Genomic DNA, 26,941 nt, shown 5'->3' on the forward strand with positions numbered 1-26,941 from the left:
AGTGAACACGACGATCGACGTGGTCCCACAGATGCTCAATTGGGTTCACATCTGGGGAATTAGGGGGCCAGGGTAGTACTTGGAAGACTTGGTCATGCTCTTCCAACCAATGTCGGACATTTCTAGCCATGTGACATGTCGTATTGTCTTGCTGAAAGATCTCATCTGCCCCAGTGAAGACAATCAGCATGTATGGGTGTACCTGATCTTCAAGAATAGACCCATACCCAAATCTGTTGAGAGTGACTGCCACATGGATGAGTGGCCCAGAGAATCATATGAAAACATTCCGCAGACTATAACGCTGCCACCATCATCTTGTGTTCTTCCAGCAATGGTTGCAGGGTATTTGCTCTCTGATGTTTCTGGCCTGACACACTAATGTCCATCCATTCAATAAAGTAGAAAATGTGACTCATCAGAGAAGACAACCCTTTGTCAATCAGCAGAGGTCCAATTCTGATTGAACTCTACTGCTGTGAAAATTGAAGCCTTTTCTGCCAATGCAACTTCCTGGGCAGAGGTGCAGTGACCATCCGTTTGCTTTGGACCCCATACACAGTAGGGTTGGCAGAACTGTTTTAGACACATCTGGTAGCCCCCTGGTTCATTTCGGTGCTGAGCTGCTCCACTGTAGCATCTCGATCCGCCCTCGTGCACCTTCATAGCTGACGTTGACATCTCACATCAATGAGTTTGCAGTTTCCACATCACTTATGCAGTGGTATCACTTGTCCACTCTCCATACACTTTCACCACAGTAGCATGTGAACAGTTCAGAAACTGCGCCGTTTCAGAAATACTGCCACCCTTGGCCCGAAAGCCAAAAATCATCCTTTTGGGCAGCTTTGATAAAATCGCCCCTTTTACCCATGACAGCAATGATGGATATGTGTGCAGACAGCCTATCACACACCTTATATACCCACCAAACCAGCTTACCACACGTGACTTCCTTCATGAGCTACCCGCTGCTGACATTGAAAGTAGGATGTGGTGATAATAATAACACTTGACCATGTACATATTTTATATAACACCAACAGATTTCGTAGCGCTGTAGATACTATTACTGTACCACTCACATCAGCCCCTGTCTTCAAACACATTTACACATGGGCCATTTCCTACAAAGCCAATCTAACCTATCAATCTGCTTTTTTTTTTTTCTTTTTTTTTTTGAGTTTGGGAGAAAGTCAGCGTTCCCAAATGGAAACCCAAGCAAACCTATTCAGATGTTGTCCTCTGGTCAAATTCCGAGTCAGAATCCCCTATGCTGCAAATCAAAAGTCATAACTACTGAGCCGCTCTGTAACTATGTACACCGCCCTGCCCACTCTCCAAGGACAGCCGAGCAGAAGGGGTACAGTGTTCTACTAAGCGCTACTCCCCTTTGCTTAATTCTCATCACATGAACCCCCACTGATCAAAACTTGCCTGGTGTGTAATGAAGGTGCCACCTGTGTCTCTATGTTAGGTAATGAAACTGTGGATGCTTGTTCATGCATGTTGGCAGATCAAATGATCCTCTCTGCTGGTGGTCTCTTTGGGAAATCCAGAGCCTGTTCACAGTGTGTGCATGCCCTCACGTAACCACTGCTCCCAACACTTTCTAACAGCTAGTCAGACGGCGGGCAATTCATTGAAATGACCACCCTGCTTCTCTTAGTCCAATGATAAATCCCCTCTCAAAGTCTGTCAACTGGGCAAAATGTCTGAGTTACACCACCCAAAAGTAGCCTCTCAAAGCCTTTTTATAAGGCAGTGGGGGAAGCTCTTTTCCACAAAACCAGTAATAATTTTTTACGTTATTTTTTTTGTCAGTGTGTGTGTATGTACGTTATTCTTATTAGTTGTAATTTAAACAAACCATACGACCCATATAAAGAAGTAAAAGGGTAAGTTATGTAGAGAAATACCATTCAGCTTTCGCTGTAGAGCCTCTTCCTGTAGACTTATGATGTACATCTGCTCATCAAGGTCTTCAAGGATCTGAAACAAGCAAGTAAAACCATTATTAAGATGTGACCATCTCTGGAAGTAATGTTCAGGAAATGAAGCCTGAATTACCTTATCCTTTGTAAAAAATCAATAACTTCTTAGTTTACAGTAACAAGGCGACACCTGACACATCGCGGGCAGTACAGCTATGGTATGGGTGGCAGAAATGAGAGGTAAGATCGCTAGCTTGTTTTCACTTCTATTTCGGTTATCTCCACATACAATATTCTGTGAAACATGATATGTCACAGGAGCCATGTTGCCAATGCACCTAAATTTGATGATGGTGCCTGACTTCTTGGGTTGTCTTCTAACAGTTCATATAGGTCACAAAGAGACCACGCTGCGCATGTGCAGTGCACTCGCCTTCACTTTGGGGCAGTGTTCTGGAGATAAGAGTAGGTCCCAGAGGTGGGACCCACACCTACAGTTAGGACCATATATATTTGGACAGAGACAACATTTTTCTAATTTTTGTTCCGTACATTACCACAATGGATTTTGAACAAAACAATGCAGATGCAGTTGAAGTTCCAACTTTCATCTTTAATTCAGTGGGTTGAACAAAATGATTGCATAAAAATGGGAGGAACTAAAGCATTTTTTAAACTCAATCCCTTCATTTCAGGAGCTCAAAAGTAATTGGACAAATTAAATAATTGTAAATAAAATGTTAATTTCTAATACTTGCTTGAAAACCCTTTGTTGGCAATGACTGCCTGAAGTCTTGACCTCATGGACATCACCGGACGCCGTGTTTCCTCCTCTTTAATGCTCGGCCAGGCCTTTACTGCCGCGGTTTTCAGTTGCTGTTTGTTTGTCGGCCTTTCTGTGTGAAGTTTAGTCTTTAACAAGTGAAATGCTCTATTGGGTTCAGATCCGGTGACTGACTCGGCCATTCAAGAATACTCCACTTCTTTGCTTTAATAAACTCCTGGGTTACTTTGGCTTCATGTTTTGGGTCATTGTCCATCTGTATTATGAAACGCCGATCAATCAGTTTGGCTGCATTTGGCTGGATTTGAGCAGACCGTATGTCTCCGACAACCCCAGAATTCATTCGGCTGCTTCTGTCCTGTGTCACATCATCAATAAACACTAGGGACCCGGTGCCACTGGCGGCCATTCATGCCCGAGCCATCACACTGCCTCCGCCGTGTTTTACAGATGATGGGGTATGCTTTGGATCATGAGCTGTACCATGCCTTCGCCATACTTTTTTCTGGTAGAGGTTTATCTTGGTTTCATCTGTCCAAAGAATGTTCTTCCAGAAGTGTGCTGGTTTTTTTAAGATTTTTTTTTTTTAGCAAAGTCCAATCTGAATAGGTTTGCTTGGGTTTCCATTTGGGAACGCTGACTTTCTCCCAAACTCAAAAAAAAAAAAAGAAAAAAAAGCAGATTGATAGGTTAGATTGGCTTTGTATGAAATGGCCCATGTGTAAATGTGTTTGAAGACAGGGGCTGATGTGAGTTGCTTGCACCATGCAGTGAACCCTCTGTATTTACTTTCATGTAATCTTCTCTTTATGGCAGATTTGGATATTGATACGCCTATATCCTGGAGAGTATTGTTCACTTGGTTGGCTGTTATGAAGGGGTTTCACTGTTGTCTTCCGTGGGTGTCCAGGTCTTTTTGCATTGTTGAGGTCACTAGTGCTTTCTTTCTTAGGATGTACAAAACTGTAGATTTTGCCACTCCTAATAGTGGAGCAATTTTTTGGATGTTTTTTTTTCTGTTTTTGCAGATGAAGGATGGCTTGTTTCACCTGCATTTTCACTTCTCAGCAAAATCTTCAAAATGCAAGCACCACACATCAAATCAACTCCAGGCCTTTTATATGCTTAATTGAGAATTAAATAATAAAGAAATTGCCCACACCTGCCAATGAAACAGCCTTTGAGTCAACTGTCCAATTACTTTTGGCCCCTTAAAAAAAAAAACAGGGTGCCACATGTAAAGGAGCTGAAACTCCTAAACCAGGCATCCTCAAACTGCGGCCCTCCAGCTGTTGCAAAACTGGAGGGCTGCAGTTTGAGGATGCCTGCCCTAAACCCTTCATCCAATTTTAATGTGGATACCCTCAAATGAAAGCTGGGCCGGACCCATTCAACTTGAATGGGTCTGTGGTCTGTCCGCACAGCAAAAAAATATGACGTCATATTTATTTGCAGTGCAGAACAACGGAAAGAAACACCACGGAAGCACTCCGCAGTGCTTCCAGCGTTCCGTTCAGTGACTCCGTTCTGCATCTCCGGAATTTCTGACCCATTCAAGTGGCAACGGCCATGTGCATAAGGCCTTACTTAATTATGTTTTAAGGCAATTTTCACACTAGCGTTTTAAATTCCGCTATTGAGATCCGTCATAGGATCTAAATAGCGGAAGAAAACGCTTCAGTTTTGTCCCCATTTATTGTCAATGGGGAAAAAAATAAACTGAATGCACTAAAATGCATTCCGTTCCGTTTGGTTGCGCTCCCATCATGGACAGAATAAAGCTGCCAGCAGCGTTTTTCTGTCCACGATGTGGTACACACAATGTAAGTCAATAGGGACGAATCAGTTTTTTCTGACACAATAGAAAACAGATACATCGCCCATTGACTTTCAATGGTGTTCATGACGGATCCACCTTGGCTATATAAAGACATAATACAACCGGATCCGTTCATGACAGATGTATGCGGTTGTATTATTGTAACGGAAGCATTTTTGCAGATCCATGACGGATCCGCAAAAAACGCTAGTGTGAAAGTAGCCTTAGTAAACAAGTAATAAAAACAAAATTTGTGTCAGTGTCCAAATATATATGGACCTAACTGTATCTGACATTCCTGGCATGTCCTAGCAATCTGCCACCAATGTTTGAGATGACACAACCCCTTTAAATGGGTTGTCCGCCTTTCCCCGCTGATCAGCTGTTTGAGAAGGCAGCGGGGATCGCAGTAACGCTGCGGCCTTCTCTCAGCTTTTCCTAGGCCCAGTAACGACATGTTCATCTGTCACGTGACCTGGGTGCAGCTGAGCCCCATAGAAGTGAATGGGGTTGAGAAGGATACCAATCTCAGCTGCTATCAAATGTACAGTCTGGTGCTTGGTAAGCTGCGAGAAGGCCATGGCGCTCACAGGATCGCCAATTGGCGGGAATCCCGGGTTCAGACCGCCCCGATCAGAGGATAGGTCATCAATATTAAAGTTTTGAAAAACCCTTTTAAGAAGTGATGGCCTATTCTCAGAATAGGTAATCACTAGCTGTTTGGCAGGGGGCGACGGGACTTCAATCGGAGTAGACAGAGCTGTCTGCTTCCAGCCCTAGAGCTAATGCCAAACAGCGGTTGTGGTGCAGAGTGTCGGACCCCTGCTGATCAACTAGTGATGGCCTATCCTCAGGATAGGTCATCAGTTAATAAAACAACCCCTTTAAGATGGAAACCACAATTTACTATTTGCCATAATGTAAAATAAGCGATTGGAGAATGTATATACCGTATTTTTCGCCCTATAAGATGCACAAGCCCATAAGACTCACCTAGGTTTTAGAGGAGGACAATAAGAAAAACATCAGGTCAGACCACCAATCAGACCCCCAATGTAAATCAAACCTCAGCTAACAGCCTCAATCAGACCCCAACAAGACATCAGATCAGACCTCAACTCAGACCCCAATGCGATTGACCCCCAATCAGACCTCAGATAAGAGCCCCATGCCTCATATCAGCTCCCATTGCCTTTGATTTTAGCCCCCATTGCCTCAAATCATCCCCCAGCAGCCCCATATCGCCCCAAATCGTCCCCCACAGTCCCATATTGCCCCAAATCATCCCCCAGCAGTCCCATATTGCCCCAAATCATCCCCCAGCAGCCCGATATTTCCTCAGATTACCCCCCAACAGCCCCATAGTGCCTCAGATTACATCCCCCAGCAGCCCCATAGTGCCTCATGTTTTATAAAATAAAAAACCTGCTTACCTCTCCTGCTCCTGGACGCCACCGCTCCTCACCTACATTGCGATCCTCTTCCTCCAGCTCTCGGCTGTGCTATGAACTGGCGCGCACAGTGTGAGGTCACAGTGCGCCCTCACGCTGTGCGCAGCCCTGCACAGCCGACAGCCGAGGACCAGGAAGCGGTGAGTACAGAGCCTTCACCGCTTCCTGGTCCTCCGGTACTAATGAAGCGCTTCCATAATAGAAGCGCTTCATTAGTATTCGCCCCATAAGACGCAGGGGCATTTCCCCCCCACTTTTGGGGGGGGAAGGAATGCATCTTTATAGGGCGAAAAATACGGTAACCATGATTAACATATAAAAGGTATGTATTACAACATAGGAGACAAAAATATATTAGAAATGATAAATAAAAATACAAAGAAAATGTTTATTTATGCTGCAAAAAGTTTATATAAATTAAGAACATAAATAAAAGTATATTAGTATAAAGCAGTAATTTAGTTCCAACCAGTTACAACTTAGTTGTTACTTTTATAGACAAAAGCCATGGGTTTACGCAACCATAATCATAGACTTCAATGGAAGACAGAAAGCGGCCAACAAGTGCTAGAAATCCATACAACTGTATAAATCAAAAGCCGTGCAGGTATAAAAAGAGATTTCTGCCACTGCAGAAGTCAAGAAAGGTGTCTGGAGATTTAGCAAAATAAGGAGAAATGTCTTAAGCAGTTCAGGAAAGGAATGACTGTGACAAATAAAAGTAAAGTTGTGGCTGGAGGTCATGGGTTCATGGGACTAAGGGCTTGGGATTGATGCAAGAAGGGAATAAAGAGCGCAGGAGGAATGTCAGAGGAATTCAGTGGCTGTCCACCAGAACAAGGGAAGCCTCAGAGTGAGGAGTGAATTAGAAGAACGGTGCGCTCTTACTTGACTTCAGAGTGTTGAAATAGGACAAACAAGAACTTTTTAGGGCAACTTAGAAAAAAATATTCCTTTTGTCAACAAATTGAGCCTGTCACTCTCAGCGTTTTAGCCTCCACGACAGTAATTAACTCAAAAGGAATAAGGCGCACAGAGCTTGAAAAGACCCCAAATTACTGAACGCTTTCAAAAAGTGTCACCAGAACTTGTGCTCAACATGAACAGAAGATGTTCTGCAGCAGGCAGCAATGAACACACATCAATGATAATTACAGGTTATATTAATAGCAGAGAAATAGCATTTGGACAGCCTGCCTAGACCCTGACAGACTACATAGCAATGTCCAATTGTTATAGGGGCTGTCCTAGAAAAATAACTTCTGCCCACAAGTTCGATTGGGGCATATGGATGTCCCCGCTTTAGTGCGGCCGCTAACAAGTGGAGGATCTTACTATTGGAGATATGGGCCATCCATATAGTACATGGATGATCATTTAATCTGAAATTATTGGCTATTGAAAAATTTTCCTGGCAAAAAGGAATGTCTGTGATCTTGATATGGCGTTTTCACTGAGCATTTTTTTACCAGATACCGAATTCCATGTTTCATAGGTTCAGGGTAATTTCAGAGGTTAGGATAAGCACCTGTCTGCTCCTGTAAACCCCAAAGACTTGCCATTGCTTTTTGCGATAATTTTGAATAATTAATGACTGGCATCGGCTTTCATCCAAATTTTACTACTTTTGTACTGAGCCACCAATGATGGACTTGAGAAGAACTCAGATGTACAGTAGGACTTGGGTGCTGGCTGTACTCACTACTTCCTGGTCGTCTTCTCCGGGTGCCGTGCTATGCTCTGAAAGCATACAGCGTTAGGACATAGTATGCATAGCCGCACACTATGATCTGGCGTTCTGCAATGTCAGATTACAATGGAGAGCTGCAGGAAGACCACACAAGGATCTCCCGAGTGGCGCCATCCAGAACAGGAGGTGACTTGATTTATTTTTGTCTGATCTGAGGTCTGATGAAGATTGGGGGTCTGATCTAAGATCTGATGAAGATTGGAGGTCTGATCTGAGGTCTGATAAAGATTGGAGGTCTGATCTGAGGTCAGATGAAGTTTGGGGGTCTGATAAATATTAGGGGTTCGATCTGAGGTTATTTTTCTCCTCTAAAACCTGGGTGCGTCTTATGGTCAGGTGTGTCTTATAAAGAAAAACACTGTAACTTACTGTCGGTTTCACCAAAAGTTGACCAATTACTGCAAACATCCGAGAAAGGCCAACAGGAGTACACACTGTAAGGAGATATATTAATATTAGTATATAGACAGAGTAAATAAATGTATACAGAGATTCTAAAGATCCGCCAAATCTTTCTTAGTGATTGAAGTTGGATAATAAATGTAGTATATAGCTAGACACTTTTTTCTAACTTTATACCAACCAGCTGGCTGGATTATTGCAAAATACAGATTGGCAACTGGCTAGATTACCACTAAGGCACATCTTAGACACATTTATTGTATTCATACATAGGCCTTAAACTAAAATGTGCCAAATTCTGGCACATTTTGAGCGACCATCAAGAAAAAAAAATTATTCACATTAACTGGGTAACAGAACACTTACCTGGTGCACTCCTTTCTTCTATTCAGCTGCATATTCGCCAATTCCTGGGCTGCTCTTCTCTTATCTAAGATGGACATGGCGCTTCTCAGATTGCCTGATGCATACATACTGTGCATCGGTAGTCGCAGACACTTCTTTATGCCCTCAGACCAGCGAGCACTTCTCACCTCCCATAAGCACTACTGGCCAATCCAAGAGCAGACAAGCAAGAGTCTGAGGCTACCCCAGTGTGCATCAGGCAGTCTGATAAGCCGTGCAGCCATCTTGGATGACAGTAGAGCAGCCTGGGAATTGACGGATCCACAGCTGAAAATAAGTTCATCAGGTAAGTGTTCTGCTCATTCCAACTTAAAATAAAAAATAAAATACAGTATATGCCGGCGTATAAGACGACTGGGCGTATAAGACGACCCCCAACTTTTACACTGAAAATATAGAGTTTGGGATATACTCGCCGTATAAGACTACCCCTTTTTCAACACACAGCAGTACATTACTGCATCCCACCACCATCCCTGGGTACCTCTGCCATCCCTGAATCCCACCACCATCCCTGGGTACCACTGCCATCCCTGCATCCCACCACCATCCCTGCATCCCACCACCATCCCTGCATCCCACCACCATCCCTAGATACCACTGCCATCCCTGCATCCCACCACCATCCCTAGGTACCACCGCCATCCCATGGTATCACCACCATCCCTGCATCCCACCACCTTCCTTGTCCTCCCTCCCTGCCTCCCAGACCCTAAACATGTGCCACCTATACCCTGAACATGTTTTTATTATGTTATTCTTCATATTCACATATGCACATCTGCGCCGCACTTAGATACGCCGCACGGAGATCTCGCACATGCGCAGAAGCGAGATGTGAGGATCCAGTGTATCCACGCTCGCCGCATGAAATCTCGCACATGCGTAGGAGCGAGATGTGAGCGGCCGGGAGGATGGCGGTACAAGGAGCATACAAGGTACAGAGCAGGGGGGAGGCATACAAGGTACAGAGCAGGGGGCGGTATACAAGGTACAGCGCAGGGGGGGAATATGCCGTGGGTTACATCGCAGCCCGGGCTCTCTCTGTTGATAATTCGGGCGTCCCGGCACTGCAGCGCCCGCCATACCCGGCGTATAAGACGACCCCCGACTTTTGAGAAGATTTTCATGTGTTAAAAAGTAGTCTTATATGCAGGAATATACAGTATACACATTAAGTGGAAGGTCGCTTTAAAGGGGTTATCCAATCCTAAAAAAAGCACCCCATATGCCAGGCCCCCCCAGACTGAATATACTTACCTGGGTCCCCGCACCGCCGCTGCTGCTGCTTCTCCCTGTGCCCAGATGAAAACATCTGGTGCCGGGGAGGGAGCAGCCAATGGCAGGCAGTGACAGGGACGAGCCTCCGTGGCGTCACCCGCGATGCTAGGGAGGCTCATCCTCGTCTGCCATTGGCTGCTGCCCCCCAGACAACGGATGTTTTCATCAGTGCACGGGTAGAAGCAGCAGCGGCGGTGCAGGGACCAGGAGCGGCACAGGGAGCGGGGACCCGGGTAAGTATAGTCAGCGCCGGGGGGGCCAGGATATGGGGGGGGGCTTTTTTTAGGATTGGATAACCACTTTAAGACAAATTCTAGGCACAATGACACTAGTAAATATGGGCCAATACTGTTAAAAGTTGCAAATGTTCACAAAAATAGAATTTACTTACAGAGTAAAAGGAGGCATCCCATGAGTGAAATACAGGAATATAAGTAGGGGAGATAAAATTCCCAAAGATCTAATAGAAATAAATAAAAAATGTAAAGATTATTTTTGTTGGTGGAAAACCACTATATTTTTCTCTTTTTATTGAAACTTTCCTGGGGATAAAAAAAAAAAAAAAAGAACCCAAAAATACTAAAATAGAAGTGATTAAAAAATAAGAGTCCCATTATCCGTGAAAACGGCACAAAAATTTGTTACATAACCGAAAATAAAAAAGTTATGGCTTTCAAAGATGCATGTGCTAAAAAAAAAAAAGAAAGAAAGAAAGAAAGAAAAATGCACCTGGTCAGGAATGGTCTTGAACTGGTTAAAGTGATTTTTTTATATCCTTGTGATCCAGTGTGTTTTTGGTGTCTAGAGAGCTGGTAACTTGCTACTTTCTTTAGAATCCTATTAGGCCCCTTTCACACGCGCGAGTATTCCGCGCGGGTGCAATGCGTGATGTGAACGCATTGCGCCCACACGGAATCCGGACCCATTCATTTCAATGGGGCTATGTACATGTGCGTTGGTTTTCACGCATCATATTTAGTTTTTTATCACGCACGTGAAAAACATGTCAAAACGCATAAAAACGCGATAAAAACTGAACGCGTTCGCAGGCAGCACTGAATGACTTTGCCTGCGAAATTGCGTATTTTTTACTGAACGCATTCACAACGCATCCAGACCTAATCCGAATACGCTCGTCTGCAAGGGGCCTTACCCTATATATAAAATGACGGTTTATGGACTATATATATGATAGCAGGTTCCCGTTAAACTCCTTACATTTCTAGGCTAGTAAATGTTTGTCAGGATCGGGGACAGGTCCTAAATTAAAGTAATTCTACCTCGCTGTTCAATGCAGCAGTATATACACAATGTAAAAGAGACATCTGAAACAATGCTCATGGACAGTTATGGATACTTCTGCCTGTCCCTGGTAACATTCCTCTGTTATACTTCCTGGAAATCTATCAAACATCTGATCACTGGATATTACCATTCCCCCCCATGTCCAATACGGTATGTCCTATTGACAAGAGGAAAGGTAAAACCAATTGTCAATTTATTCGCACTCTTCCTAGGAGGTGTAACAGACAAATGGCAGAAGAAAAGTTCTAAGAAAAGATGCAGACAAGTTCCAATACCTGACAGGAGCTGCTTGATATACTGTATTTCCTTGACAGGTATGTAGGAAGAAGAAACTTACCGTACAATGACTCCATGCTTGCAGGGCTGTTATCAATCAGGGCAGATGCCACCCATACGATGCCAAAAATAAGCAAGGCCAGGAGAATGAGCATGACTACTGTCTCCAGTATCCGGGCTTTGATTCCCTTGGGGGGGTGAAAAAAAAAAAAAAACACTGAGTGATATTGGTATCTATTAAACAGAAAACTTTAAAGGGGGTCGTCTCACTTCAGCACATAGAATTCATCATGTAGAGAAAGTTAATACAAGGCCCTAATGTATTGTGATTGTCCATGTTGCCTCCTTTGCTGGCTGGACAAATTTTTCCAGGAGTTATGACCACCCTGCAATCCATCAGTGGTGGACGTGCTTGCACACTATAGAAGAAAGTGCCGACCTTTCTGGTGGCCGGAAACGTGTAAAGTACACACAGGCAAGCGTGGGCAGCAGCTCACGTCCGGGCCACCTCCTGTCTGTGCTGCAGCAGTGGTCGTAATCCCTGGAAACATGCGAGTATAATTGATGTAAAAATGAATCAAGCCAGGAAAGGTGGCAATATGGACAATCACAATACATTAGTAAGTGCCTTGTATGAACTTTCTGTACACGATAAATGCCATTTGCTGAAGTGAGACAACCCCTTTAAATAGGTTCGATGCATTTCTGTAGAGCCTATAATAAAAAATTAAAACAGAAAGAAGCAAGAAACAAAACCCAGACAAATACGTGCTCACCGATACAGCCGAGCCCCCGCTTGCCCATAAAGAGTTGACTGCATGAGCAAGCGGGCGTAAAAATACATGCACAATAAATGCGGTTCATAGAGAGACGCTCACTATATACAGCCTCCGTTCCCAAGCCAAGGTCTCAAAGTCAATAAACACATCACTTATCGCTGGTGACACAGAAATATTGTACTAAAGTCAGGTGAATAAAAATGGATTGCGTGTTTTTTAGAAAACCTATGTATCAGATGTGGCTTCCCCAGTTTCATTAGCCTTTAAGATGAGCAATATGAAAATAAGATACAAGACTCTACGGACTCCAATATTCTAAAAAAATAAAAATAATAATCAGCTTTCCTGATAACGTCATCGTTGTGAAAAGCCATTTTTTAAAGATGGATTGTATTTCTTATTCTCAAGGCTGAGAAAGTGGATTAGCAAATTGTATCTGTGATTCCAATCAAGCGAATGGAAGACACTGGCCAACTGCCAAGATGTGGCATCATGCCAGGAACTGGGCGCTGCACAGGTATGGTGAGGTAATCCCTTTTAGATGCCGCTATAAGTAAGTGGGCTTGGGCGTCAGTCTTTGAAGACTGCAGGGCCCTCATGTGGACAAAAACAACACTGCAAGTCCTTCTAATTTTTTATCTGGACTGTGTGATATGTAGATAGCGAGGTTGTGATTAACTCAGCTGAAGGGTCGACTCATCTATCATCTGCGAGTTTAGTTTCTTTCGCTTATATAAAAAAATAAAAAAAAATAAAAAAAAAAGCTTGTGAAGTAATTAAAACGACCCTAGATTAAACCAAGGGTCTGACGGCCCACCAGCCAAGAGCACAGCATGACAAGAAGGCTTAAAAGCTATGGACACTTTTGGGGACATTTTTTTTAATTTCTGTAGTCTATTCATTATCTTTTTTTTTTTTCCAACCGTTTTTCCTCTACAGACTTTTGCTTCCCCCTTCTCAGACAATCTGAATCTGTTAATTCTGAACTCCTGACAGCTCATAACACTGATCTAAAGGGCATCTGTCAGCAGATTTGTACCATGAAACTGGCTGACCTGTTACATGTGCACTTGGCAGCTGAAGGGGTCTGTGTTGGTCCCATGTTCATATGTGCCCACATTCCTGAGAAAAATGATGTTTTATGATATGCAAATGAGCCTCTAGGAGCAACGGGGCGTCAGCGTTACACCTAGAGGCTCAGCTGTCTCTGCAACCGCCGCACCCTCTGCATTTTGATTGACAGAGCCGGGCATTATGATTAGGCTTCAGCAAATCGACCTTCAGATCACAGATCCAAACTTGATTCGCACAAAATTCGATGTTAATGCTGTTTCCGTACAGCAATAAAGTATATTGGCTCCGTGGAGCCAGACTTCGTCACGCGAGACTTTGGTGAATTACTACTGTATTCATATCTGCGTATTTAAAAACTATTTAAAACAGGAATCCGAAGTGGGCTTTGGTACTGGCCGGTACCTCGGTACCAAAGCCTACTTTGGATTCCAATTTTAAATTGTTTTTAAATATGCAAATATGAATACAGTAGTAATTCACCAAAGTCTCGCGTGACGAAGTCTGGCTCCATAGAGCCAATACATTTTAATGCTGTACGGAAACAGCATTAACATCAACGTTTTTGATCCGAAGGCCGGTTCGCTCAAGCCTACTTATTAGGTTTTCACTGCCTGGTCCTGTCAAAGGGCAGAGGGCTTGGAAGTTGCAGAGAGAGCAGAGCCTCTAGGTGTAATGGCAACGCCCCCGTTGCTCCTAGAGGCTCATTTGCATACATTAAAACATCATTTTTCTCAGCAATGCGGGCACATAAGAACATGGGACCAACACAGATTCCTTCAGCTGCCAAGCGCACATGTAACAGGTCAGCCAGTGTCATAGGTACAGATCTGCTGACAGATGCCCTTTAAGCCATATTCTTATAAAATGGATAGAAATTTAGCTATAATAAGTGTTGTTAGGAAGGTACAGATAAGGGCTACAGGTCAAGTAATCAGGGCAGATCTCCAACAAATTCACTGAGAAGGGAGAGGAGACAGTCCGCAGATGTACTGAAAATGAAAGCTGTAGGGGAAAACTCTTGAACATTTTTAATAAAGAGCAATTGAGATGATTAAACTGCAATAATACAAACTGCCCCAAAGGTGTCCATAGCCTTCGGGTATATTATGTTTTTTCGCTGTTTTGACTTATACTTTAGTTTATATTTGCTCTGTGCAGTAATCTCTTGCTACATGAAAACACTCAACAGTAAAGATGTTGCTGGTTCAAAAAGCAATATGTTAAACTGGTTATTTTATTTTTGTCATTTATTTCTGCATGTCTCCTTAGATCTGTGGGCAGCAACTTGTTGATGGTCTCCAGTGATTTTTTTTTCTATTTTACAATGTAAAGCAGCAGCAACAGAAAGAAACACAGATTATAAAAACATCATTGTTGCCAGATTTTACATTTGCTAACATGTCTATTTGAAGACAGATGCATAGTTTAACCCCTTCCTGCATATGGGCGTAACTGTACCTCCACAATGCAAGATAGTTTCTGCAATTGGGCATACAGTTACGCCCGATCTCTGTCACAGCCCCGGACTCTCTATTCTCCCCAACAGAGGAGACATGGGAGCTGCTAGCAAAGGACAAATCAGAGAGGTCCTTAGTCAGCAATCGCTCTGATTGGTCTGTATAGACTAACCAATGGCGTGTATGCTGTTTGCAGGCTCTGATCTCCAAAGATCCTGTCCGTGGAGATCAGAGCCTGCAATAAGGTAAATGCTCTGCCTCCCCACTGTGCCATACTGTGCCCCCCATCTGCGACCCCCGCAGCCCCCTCAGTGTTCCTCAGAGCTGCTGCTATCAACAATAATATACAGCTGACACACTACTGCAACGGCAGTGATCAGAGCTGGCACCGATCCCTGTCGTTTAACTCCTTAGATGCCGCAGTGAGTAGCCACTGCGGCATCCATAGAGTTAACAGAGGTAGTGAGCTCCCTCTCTCTCCCCCATCGGGACCATTACAAAGGCATCCAGGCTTGCCATGGAACCAAGCCTCCCTGACAGGACCCGCTGTAAGCAAGGTCCTCATCACGATGAATGTCAGTGTAAAACTGGCAGTGCTATACTCTGCAATATGAGTATTGCATTGTACAGTCCAGCCATCAGCCCCACTGGTTCATATCTGCTCATTTATAATTAATAAAAAAAAATTAAAAGAAAAAAGAAAACTACACATAATTGGTATAGCTGCGTCTGTAACGACCTGATCCATAAAAGGATACTTCTCCCGCGTGGTGAACGCCATAAAAATTAAAAAAACAATGATGGAATTGCTGTTTTTGTCATCTTACCTCCCCAAAAAATAAAAAGCGATCAAAATGTCATATGTACCCCAAACTGGTACTAATAGAAACTATAGCCCGTTCTGCAAAAAAACAAGCCCTCAGAAAGCTATGTTTGCTGAAAAAAAAATATGTTATGGATGTTAGTATATGGCAATGCAAAATAGAACTTAAAAAATAAGTGACTTTATGCTGTAAAAGTAGTAAAACATGAAAAAAAAACATCGCCATAACTCTATCAACCCATAAAAGTTATCATACATACCGCATGAGGAACCGCAAAAAAATAAAAAGCACTAACAAAATTACAAATTTTGCCCATCTCACCTCCAAAAAAAATTGTAAAAAAAAAAATCTCAAAAAAGTTATATGTACCCCAAAATGGTACCCAGAATAACTACAGTCCCTTCCACAAAAAACAAGCCCTCACACAGTTAGTGAAAACATTTAAATGTTAATGATGTTGGCATATGGCAATGCAAAATATAACTTGTTTTTAATAAAGTAATTTTATGCTGAAAAAGTAGTAAAACATGAAAAAAAACTATATTGATATCATAACTGTATCAACCCACAGAATAAAATTAGCATCATATATACTGCATGAGTAACCCCATAAAAAATAAAAATAAAATACACAATTTTAATTTTTGCGCAATTCACCTCATAATAAAAAAGCAATAAAAAAGTCATTTGTACCCCAAAATGGTACAAAAAAACCCCCACAATATATCACACAAAAAACAAGCCCTTACACAGCTCAGTCAACAACAAAAAATAAAAGTGTTATGGCCCCTAAAAACAATATCAGCAATTCCATATTAGAACATCCAGATGCCGCTCCTTCCCTTCTAGGCCCTGCCATATCCCCAAACAGCAGTTTCCGACCACTTATGGTGTGTTGCCGTATTCAGGAAAAAATGCATTAATTGCAGGGTGTTTTTTCTCCTGTTCCAAATTTAGAAAATGACTAATTCGTGGCTAAAGCGATATTTTATTGGAAATAAAATGTAATTTTTTATTTTCACAGCCAAGTGTTTCCAAATTCTGTGAAACACTTGTTGGGTCAAAGCACTCACTGCACCCCTCGATCAATTAATTGAGGGGTGTAGTTTGCAAAATGGGGTCACTTTTTGGGGTTTCCTTTCTAGGGCTACCTCAGGGTCTCTTCAAATGTGATATGGCACCCGAAAACCATTCCACCAAGATCTGCTCTCCAAAAACAATACTGCACTCCTTTTCTTCTGTGTTTTACATGGGAGGGCAGTGCTAAAGACCTGCCCCCATTAGTGCTGGTGACATCACTGGGCTCACTGCTAGGCTGAAGCCTCCACCTAGCATAGTCCGGTACGTCACTGAATCTTAGGAAAAAGCCCTTGCCCTGCGCTATACAGCATGCTCAACTCGAAGGGGCTGAATGGGGGAAGAAGGGGTTATTACAGGTATTACAAACCCTTTATATATATATATATATATATATATATATATATATATATATATATATAATAAAATGATAAGATTTGCTTAACAAGACTCCTAGGAGAGACACAGAGTCTCCATTACAGCACCCAAGCAGAATGATTGACAGCTCTCCCTCTATCAATGTGTACAGAGATAGGTGGGCAGAGAAATCAACAAATACACCTGTACATCACAGAGCTCAGCTTCTCTGCCTCTAACACATCCTACTCTTAGGGCTCATGCACACGACCGTTGGCTGTTTTGCGGTCCGCAGAACATGGATACCGGCCGTGTGCATTCGGCAGAACAGAACGGCCGGCCCCTAATAGAACAGTCCTGTCCTTGTCCGGACATGCAGATGTGGATAGCACACGGAGTGCTGTCCTCATCTTTTGTGGCTCCATTGAAGTGAACGGATGCGGACCCAAACCACGGTCATGTGCATGACAGGTTCCCTTTAAGAGTATTAATGTACAGTGACAGCATTCATGTACAGACACATGGATATACATCCAGGAAAGATGGTGGACCCACTCAATACCAAATAGGTTTCTTTCACCATAAAAATTTTGGTTTTTAGTAAAACCAAAAAATTAAAAAAATTAAAAAGATGCCTCTCTCTACCTGCAGGAATTCCTACATAAAATACAGGAATTTCACAGAATTTGGCAATTTGACAACTTCAAGAACCTTTACAAACCCCATGTGTGTGCTACATCTCATATCTAAGTAGTAACATGGCAGAAGCAAACCTGAGAAAGGAAATTGGAGAATAAAAGCTTACATCTCAGCTACATAGCAGAGGTGTACAGACAAGGTTGATATCATGTTGATGCAGGTCTGAGTGGCATCAGAAGCAAAGAAAAAGAGCAAATTAAACCCAGACAGGCTTCCATAAATTAGACTGTTAACACTGTCTTCAGTTACATATCGAAGCACTCGACCTTCAGACGGGAAGTTTTGAAGTCAGCGGAAATCCTTGATGAGGTTAATAACCCTATTATAGACACCTGCCTGCAATTGATTTTACTTATTGCTTGCAAGGACTTGGAGATGTATCGTTATGAAACTACACGAGAGGTAAAGAAGGAAAGGGAGAACCCTGTGCGGGTCACAAGAGCTTAGAGCATCCAGAACAAATACAACAAGAAAAAAAACAAATCAAAGATTGGGTAGACTCAATGGATTCTTCGTAGGGTCAACCCGCCTCCATCCCACCACGACTTGGATCATGCTGGGAATCTCTCTTCGTACCATTTTGCAATTGTGCTCAACAGGAAGAACAAGCCTGAGATAACCTATACACTGCTGTAAACAGCCATTAAGTATAGTCAGCTACAGTGGGTAGGTTGTAATATATTGTCCACACACACTATCCGACTTGAAGGGCTCCTCAGATGACAACCTACTTTGCTCATGTATACAGGTGGTTTCCCCTGGTACTGCAGCTTGTCGTCACATATGTGAAAGGGATGAGTTGCAGTACCAAACACAACTGCCCAAAAATAATGAAAGGTGTAAGGATCCTTCAGTGTGCACATTGGTGGGGGTTCTGGGGGTCAGGCCTCCATCAATTAAACATTGATGACCTATCCCAAGGAGAAAGTCATCAGAGTTCAAGTCCCAGAGGAATTTCTTTAAAAAAAAAAAGGAGGCAGCATGGGCCCATTAGGTATTCCAACAAGAGAGTAAAGTACAGCACTTATACAAGTCCCAGAATGCAAATCACTAGTGCGCAAAATAACACCAACAAAGGAAGTCAACCCTGAAGCCTGCCGAATTGTGAATGCAGCTCTGGACAAGAATACAAGCTGGAACTCAGTCACTGTACAAGACAAAAAATGCAACATACAGTATTTATAAAAGTACTATAAAATAGTGTTTGAAGGTGAACTCTTGAGTTAAAAAGGATCCTTCACAAAGGAAAAACAATGAACTTTACTAACATACTCCATAGATCCTTGGATTTTATTCCCCATCAGAAAGTCCAAAAATGTGTATGCTTCCACTGTAGCTGTTATGTTCCGCAGGGAGCATCCTCCCCGTGATGAAGCCAGCCCCTCCAAAGTCACAGCTGAAGGGAACTGGCTTAGCTAATAAACTGAGCCAGTCCATTCATCATGTCACTGAGTTGGGAGGACACACCCTATTGCGTCAGAACGTCACAGCTACAGCAGAAGCGCAGATCTTCTGGAACAGTCTGATGGGGACTAAAATCCAGCTCTGAAAATCAAGTATATTAGTAAAGTTCATTTATTTAACATTTGCCAAACAATTGTATTTTTTGTTTTTTGTTTTTGTCAGACACTCACTTTAAGTTCACCATTCTTTTATGCAAGTGGCCAGTTACAGACCAATAATCTTACGTTGGATTTTGCGGGCCATTAGTTGGATATAACACATTCAATCAATAACTGATCAGACATTTACAAGAACATTTCTTTTCTCTTGAACTGCTGCATCTCACAATATAGTACTGTAGGTTTGGAGTGGAATCAGCCAACAATGGTCATCCATCTGTCACCCACTACAAAACTCAGATTTATGGCTATGCTCATGAAGAAGGCAGAAATAGTAGATTACAGGGATTCTACAGGAATAATGATTTTTTGCATGTGCCTCCATATACAGAAGATTCATACGTATGTCTCCCCGCCGCTCCAGTTCTCCACCCTGACTTTTGCATGTCCAAGCTGCAGTGACCACACAGTGTTTACATCTGCTACAGCATAGTCACATGCTCCACTGCAGCCAATGACCAGCTTCAGTGACAACATTCTGCTCAAAGCACATCTGGGACCCGCATCTACAACGAGAATGGAGTGGGGAGAGTTGTGGCTGAGCACCCTGGGGTCCGGCCACCACCAAGCGCTGCTCCCATACAAGTGAATGGGAGCGCGCCGCGCATGCGTGGCCCCCGCTCCCATTCATTGCAATAAGGGCAGACGGCAATAGCTGTCACCACCAGACATCTGAGAAGCTCTGACAGACGTTCTTTAGAATCTCCTGCTTGCGGTTCCATTTGTTTTGCTTTCGTTTTCTCATCTCGTTAGCCTCTCTCAGCTGTCATGTAGTTGCACTGATTGCATCCCTTTAAATCCCTTCCCATACTGCATCACTTTGCGGTTTATACAACTTCCTGGAGTGTGTGCATGCTGGATGCTACTACTGAGTCTTCTACAGATAAGTTTGTTCATTCATTTGTGTTTTCCTGTTTGCTGGATCCTAGGAGACCCCGACTCCCTCCGTATTTAGTGTAGGGAGCCGGTGGTCGTGTCCCCTCACTATTATAGGGTGTTCAGGTGTCAAACAGTCGAGGAACGAGGATATGCAATCATCTACCATAGAGATTTTTGCATAGGCTGAGCAGTAAGGGAGAGAGCCAGGGCTGTTGCAGGGCTTACCCTCTGGATCCAGTCAGTCGGATCTTCATTTTGTGTCTTCTAGTTTTCTGTACACCGTCCGTGACAATAGCCCAGCCAGCGCTCGGCTATTTTCAGCGGCCCCATAGAAATGAATGGAGGGCGCCCTCCACTACTTTCCCCACTTTGTTCTCTGTGTAGGTGCGGATCCCAGAGGTGGGACCCGCCCCTATCAGACAATGGGGGCATATCCTAGCGAAATGCCCCCATTGTCTGTGATGGCAAAACCCCTTATAAGAAGTTTGGTGCAGGAGCTTGTAAAATATTCTATAATTCTTGCCTAGCACTATATTCTGGCTTAAAGGCTATGGACACCTTTGGGGTAATATTTTTTTAAATGATTGCACTTTACTCCTTTTGGGCAAATTTTTTTTTTTCAATTGGTCTTTATTAAAGAGTTTGCAGAGTATCACTTCTTAGTCCCGTCAGCTGACTGCTCATGTGCAACCTTCTCTCTGATCTCTTGACCTCTTAAACACTTATTTAAGCCATATTTTTATCAGTTTGATTAGAGTTTAGCTATAATCAGTGTTTATGAGGTCAGGAGATTAGAGATAAGGCTGCACATCAGCAGTCAGTTTACAGGTCTGAGAAGTGTTACTCTGCAAACAGACTGATTTTTAAACCTTGCAATTCAGAAACGGATGGACATCTTAATAATGACCAATTTTAAAAAATTATTTTTTTAGTGCAAAATGTGTAAAATGCATTCATAAAATAAGAAAATTGCCCCGAAGGTATCCACAGCTTTTCAAAAGGACTTCATCAGCACCTCTATGCCAGAATACTGCACCTGTCAGAAAAAGGGAAGAGGACATGATTTCATCAAAATCTCTCAGTGGTGCAGTCTGAGGCTTCAGGTCCGCCACCGCAAGCAATCAAAGAAAATAATCTCTCTCTCTATAGTATTTAAAAGGAGAAGATTCACAAAGTGTAAATGATGAAAAGTTTACAAAACTTCACAAAAACATCAAACTCTCGGCAATAATGCCATGCATCTCCATGGTGAGGAGCAAAGGAACACTGCAGAGCTGAAACATCTTGACCCGCTGTAAGGTATGTACACAGCACTTTATACATGATACCTCCGCCCATGTAGAAAGCCTGGGAAAAAGCTCGGCATTCATGGCACACTGAAAATAAATATCTCGGCCATTGTTCCCTTCCTACAAAAAAAAAAAAAGCGGGGGGGGGGGGGGGGGGGGGGGGGCGGGGGTAGTCTCTTAGTAACATTAGGTTAAGGTTTGCTTAGCAAGCCGTTTGGACTGCAAGACATTTTCCGTCATCTAGAGAAGATAAATGTAAGCCCTGAATGGGAATATGAAAATAAAAGGCAGGTGCTGGTTATTCTAAGGCAAGAACTGAGAGCAAACAGACATGTTCATCACCTGTCTCTGTTGCTTTAGCTGGCGATTAAATGATGGCTGTGAGTACAGGGCATTAGACTGCACGTTCAGCTGTCAGGTCAAAAGGACTCCTGTCTCATTGATGCCATCGTCCTGCCATGGAGGATTATTCTCCACAAAGAAGGGCTACTGGTGCCTTTAACCAGTGGATCTACATTTGTCGGCCCTGACGCATTTTCTATCCAGTGGAATCATTAGAATAGAGAAAAATAATAGGTCTTTTAGATAGAAGCGTTCATGAGGCGGAATGTTTAGGGTATGTCCTGGAAAAAGAAAAGAAATTGGTAGCAGATTTAAAAAAAAAAAAAAAAAAAAGAATTCAGCTTGCCGATTCATCTTGGATTTGATATCTTTACATTAAATAAGGTAAAATCTGCCTAAAAAAAAAGAGTTAGAGGTTCTCCAGGATTTTAATATTGATGGTCTATCCTCAAGTTAGCTCATCAGTATCAGATTGCCGGGGGTCCGAATCCTCACAGGAGTCCTTTCACACTAGCGTTTTTGTTTTCCAGTATTGAGTTCCATCACAGGGGCTCAATACCGGGAAAAAACAGTTTTATCCTATCGCATTCTGAATGGAGTTCAGTCCCTCTTACGTTTTTTGGACTGCATGCTGCAGTTTTATCTCCGGCCAAAAATACTGATCGCTTGCCGGAATGCCGGATCTGGCATTAATTTACATTGAATTGTATTAGTGCGGGATCCGGCATTAAGTGTTCCGGCAAAACTGATCCGGCTTTCCCGTCTGCACATGCGCAGACCTTTAAAAATGCCAAAAAAATTATAATAATACCATTTCTGTTTTTCCAGATGACACCAGAGAGACGGATCCGGTATTTTAATGCATTTGTCAGACGGATCCGCATCTGAATGGCATCAGTTTGCGTCTGTATTGCCGGCGACGGAACTGCCTGCTGGAATCCTCTGCAGCAAGTGTGAAAGTACCCTCAGACTCCCACCAATGCCGTACTCGAGGCCTATCCTGAGGATAGGCCATCAATATGAAAATCCCGGAGAACCCCTTTAACACGATAACAATCCGCGCCCGTATATCAAGTTCTGCGTGGAGTGATGTCCTCAGTATGGGGAAGAGACTAACATTTCATAAGCTTTGCTGCTACTGGAATAGGCCACGAAATTTCAGCCCCACAAATACAGACGGATGAGCCACAGTGTATGTGCTATTTGTGAATATCTCTTTTTACTCATCTTTTAATTATTGTCAGCATTGGTCACCTGCCGTACACACGGACATCCTCTTTGTGGTCAATGACTGACTAGAGCAGTCTCATGCTGGAGCATTAAACAGAGACCAGCAAGGGATCACTGGACTAGTGGCGCTCTAGCGGCAGGAGGTTTAAAAAAAATTGTCACCTCCCGTGACATGTCTGTTTTACCAAATACTTATATTCCTCATGAAATGACAATTCTGGAGCATCTTTTCTTAAATCTCTGCGTTGTACTGTTCCTCTGTTATTCCTGTTAGAAATATATAATAAAGGGGTTGTCCACTTTCTGGTTTCTTGTCCCAATGAGTATGTAAGATGACTATATGGCAATTGCGAATATAGATTTTGTTAAACAAATCTTCTGTGCTGTCCACACAGCAGTGCTCCAGATGGCGACCAAAATGGTCGCCAATGGGTCTTAGAATTGCAAAATGGCGACAAGACTTTGTAGTCTTGTCGCCATTTGCGCCTAGACTTTCAGCAGCTCTGCATCTAAGAAAAAAAAGGCTTTCATCCAGCAGACACATGCTGCAGACGTCTGCTGGGTAAAGATCCGCGCCTCACACTACGCGGCACCGAGTGTGGGCGTGGCTTGGGCTCCCGCCTCCAGCAGTCTGGCAAGTTTGAATCTGTGGTGTGGAGCTGAGCTGCTGGTGGAAGCGAGCTTCTGGAGACATGTCAACTAGGGACGCACAGATCTCCCCGCACAGTCCACGGCTGAGAACACTAGGCATGCAGATGTATTAGTGTGTTTTATAGGACTGGGTCCCCATGAGGTCACAAGGAGAAGCCAGAGATCGGTAAACCCTGTTAGAACATGTATAAAGCACCGGCTGTGCTGGTTTCACCCCACAGTATGTCGGTGGGATCCCCCACCCAGCACTGACCGGGTTGCATAACATTATATTGATTTCTAATGCTATGTAACCCTTAGAGGTCTGGAGTGTACTGGATAACACCAACCTAATGCTGTCAGTGTTATCCAATACATTTCAGAACTGTAAGGCCCCTTTCACACGGGCGAGATTTCCGCACGGGTCCAACGCGCGAGGTGAACGCATTGCACCCGCACTGAATCCGGACCCATTCATTTCTATGGGGCTGTGCACATGAGCAGTGATTTTCACGCATCACTTGTGCGTTGAGTGAAAATCGCAGCATGCTCCTCTTTGTGCGTTTTCGACGCAACGCAGGCCCCATAGAAGTGAATAAGGCTGCGTGAAAGCAGTGCGATTTTCACGCACGGTTGCTAGGAGACTATCAGGATGGAGACCCAATCCTTATTATTTTCCCTTATAACATGGTTATAAGGGAAAATAATAGCATTCTTAATACAGAATGCATAGTACAATAGTGCTGGAGGGGTTAAAAAAAAGAAAGAAAATAATTTAACTCACCTTAATCCACTTGTTCGCGCAGCCAGCATCTCTTTTGTCTTCATCTTTGCTGTGCACAGGAAAAGGACCTGTGTTGACGTCACTGCGCTCATCACATGGTCCGTCACGTGATCCATCACCATGGTAAAAAAAGGTCATGTGAAAATTTCACTAAGGGTACTTTCACACTAGTGTTTTCCGCCACTGAGTTCCGTCCTAGGGGCTTTATACCGGGAAAGAACTGATCAGGCATATCCCCATGCATTCTGAATGGAGAGCAATCCGTTCAGGATGCATCAGGATGTCTTCAGTTCAGTCACTCTTACGGTATATGGCCGGAGAAAATACTGCAGCAACGCAAGTGTGAAAGCACCCTAAAGCAGTCTATAAGGGGTTAAGCACAGGCTAGTTCAGCTGCCAGAGGAGGTCTCCTACCTTTCCCACACCTCTGCTTGCTGGCAGTGAATGGAAAGCTTCAAGGTTGACATTCACAGACTGAATGTTCATGTCCAGCCACATTTACACAGTGAGCAGCACCAGAATATGAGCAATCTTTCCTCCCTCAGGGAGCAAAGGTTTTCATTCACCGACAGGCAAGCAGAGGTGTTGAGAATAAAGAGTAAAGCTCCTGAAGTATTATATTTATATGCCCCCATTGTCTTATACAGTCATGTGAAAAAATTAGGACACCCTTTGAAAGCATGTGGTTTTTTGTAACATTTTTAATAAAAGGTTATTTCATCTCCGTTTCAACAATACAGAGAGATTAAAGTAATCCGACTAAACAAAGAAAACTGAAGAAAAGTCTTTTCAAGATCTTCTGTAAATGTCATTCTACAAAAATGCCTATTCTAACTGAGGAAAAAGATAGGACACCCTTGCCCCTAATAGCGAGTGTTACCTCCTTTGGCTGAAATAACTGCAGTGAGACGGTTCTTGTAGCCATCTACCAGTCTTCGACATCGGTCTGAGGAAATTTTACCCCACTCCTCAATGCAGAACTTTTTCAGCTGTGAGATGTTTGAGGGGTTTCTTGCACGTACAGCCCTTTTCAAGTCACCCCACAGCATCTCAATGGGATTCAAATCTGGACTTTGACTTGGCCATTCCAGGACTCTCCATTTCTTCTTTTTCAGCCAATCTTTGGTTGATTTACTAGTATGTTTTGGGTCATTGTCATGTTGCATGGTCCAGTTCCGCTTCAGCTTTAATTTTCTAACTGATGGTCTCACATGTTCTTCAAGCACCTTCTGATACACAGTAGAATTCATCGTGGATTCTATGATGGTGAGCTGACCAGGTCCTGCTGCAGCAAAGCAGCCCCAAACCATGACACTTCCACCTCCATGCTTCACAGTTGGTATGAGGTTCTTTTCTTGGAATGCTGTGTTTGGTTTACGCCAAACATGTCCTCTGCTGTTGTGTCCAAATAATTCAATTTTGGACTCATCTGTCCAAAGAACATTATTCCAGAAGTCCTGGTCTTTGTCAACTTTATCTCTGGCAAATGTCAGTCTGGCCTCGATGTTTCTCTTGGAAAGCAAAGGTTTCCTCCTTGCACACCTCCCATGCAAGTTAAACTTGTACAGTCTCTTTCTGATTGTAGAGGCATGTACTTCTACATCAACAGTAGCCAGAGCCTGCTGTAGTTCTCGAGATGACACTTTAGGGTTTTTGGAGACCTCTTTTAGCATCTTGCGGTCTGCTCTTGGGGTGAACTTGCTGGGGCGACCAGTCCTGGGCATGTTGGCAGTTGTTTTGAAAGCCCTCCACTTGTAGACTATCTTCCGGACAGTGGAATGGCTGATTTCAAAATCTTTTGAGATCTTTTTAAATCCCTTCCCAGACTCATAGGCTGCTACAATCTTTTTTCTGAAGTCCTCTGACAGCTCTTTTGCTCTCACCATGGTGCTCACTCTCACTTCAACAGTCAGGAGCACACCAAACTAAATGTCTGAGGTTTAAATAGGGCAAGCCTCATTCAACATGCAGAGTAACGATCTACTAATTATGTGCACCTGGTGTGATATACCTGTGTGAGATCTGAGCCAATTTAAGAGGGAATACATGTGAGGGTGTCCTATCTTTTTCCTCAGTTAGAATAGGCATTTTTGTAGAATGACATTTACAGAAGATCTTGAAAAGACTTTTCTTCAGTTTTCTTTGTTTAGTTGGATTACTTTAATCTCTCTGTATTGTTGAAACGGAGATGAAATAACCTTTTATTAAAAATGTTACAAAAAACCACATGCTTTCAAAGGGTGTCCTAATTTTTTCACATGACTGTAGGTGCGGGTCCCACCGCTGGGACCCGCACCTATATCAAGAACGGAGCCCCGCAAGGTGGTGGCTGGAGGACTCCGGTCCGGCCACCACCAAGCCGGCTCCTTATAGAAGTCAATGGGAGCGCACCGCGATATAGGTGCAGGTCCCAGCAGTGGGGACCTAGCGATATGCCCCCATTGTCTGTCATGAGAAAACCCCTTTAAGTGATTGGCCTTTTAAGGATTCG

General features: G+C 43.3%; 1 protein-coding gene across 2 annotated transcripts in view; it reads right to left on the minus strand.

Moving 5' to 3' along the window:
* LMBR1 (limb development membrane protein 1) overlaps window positions 1–26,941 on the minus strand; it is a 145,946-nt gene that overhangs the window by 40,710 nt on the left and 78,295 nt on the right. For both annotated transcript variants that reach the window (XM_044292685.1, XM_044292686.1), the window contains 4 exons: window positions 11,469–11,595; window positions 10,218–10,286; window positions 8,108–8,172; window positions 1,920–1,992 (listed from right to left, as the gene is read on the minus strand). In XM_044292685.1, the coding sequence (XP_044148620.1) occupies window positions 1,920–1,992; window positions 8,108–8,172; window positions 10,218–10,286; window positions 11,469–11,595 (334 nt within the window). The remainder of the gene's footprint in view (window positions 1–1,919; window positions 1,993–8,107; window positions 8,173–10,217; window positions 10,287–11,468; window positions 11,596–26,941) is intronic.

Source organism: Bufo gargarizans, chromosome 5 (assembly GCF_014858855.1).
Source record: "Bufo gargarizans isolate SCDJY-AF-19 chromosome 5, ASM1485885v1, whole genome shotgun sequence".
Taxonomy (NCBI): domain Eukaryota; kingdom Metazoa; phylum Chordata; class Amphibia; order Anura; family Bufonidae; genus Bufo; species Bufo gargarizans.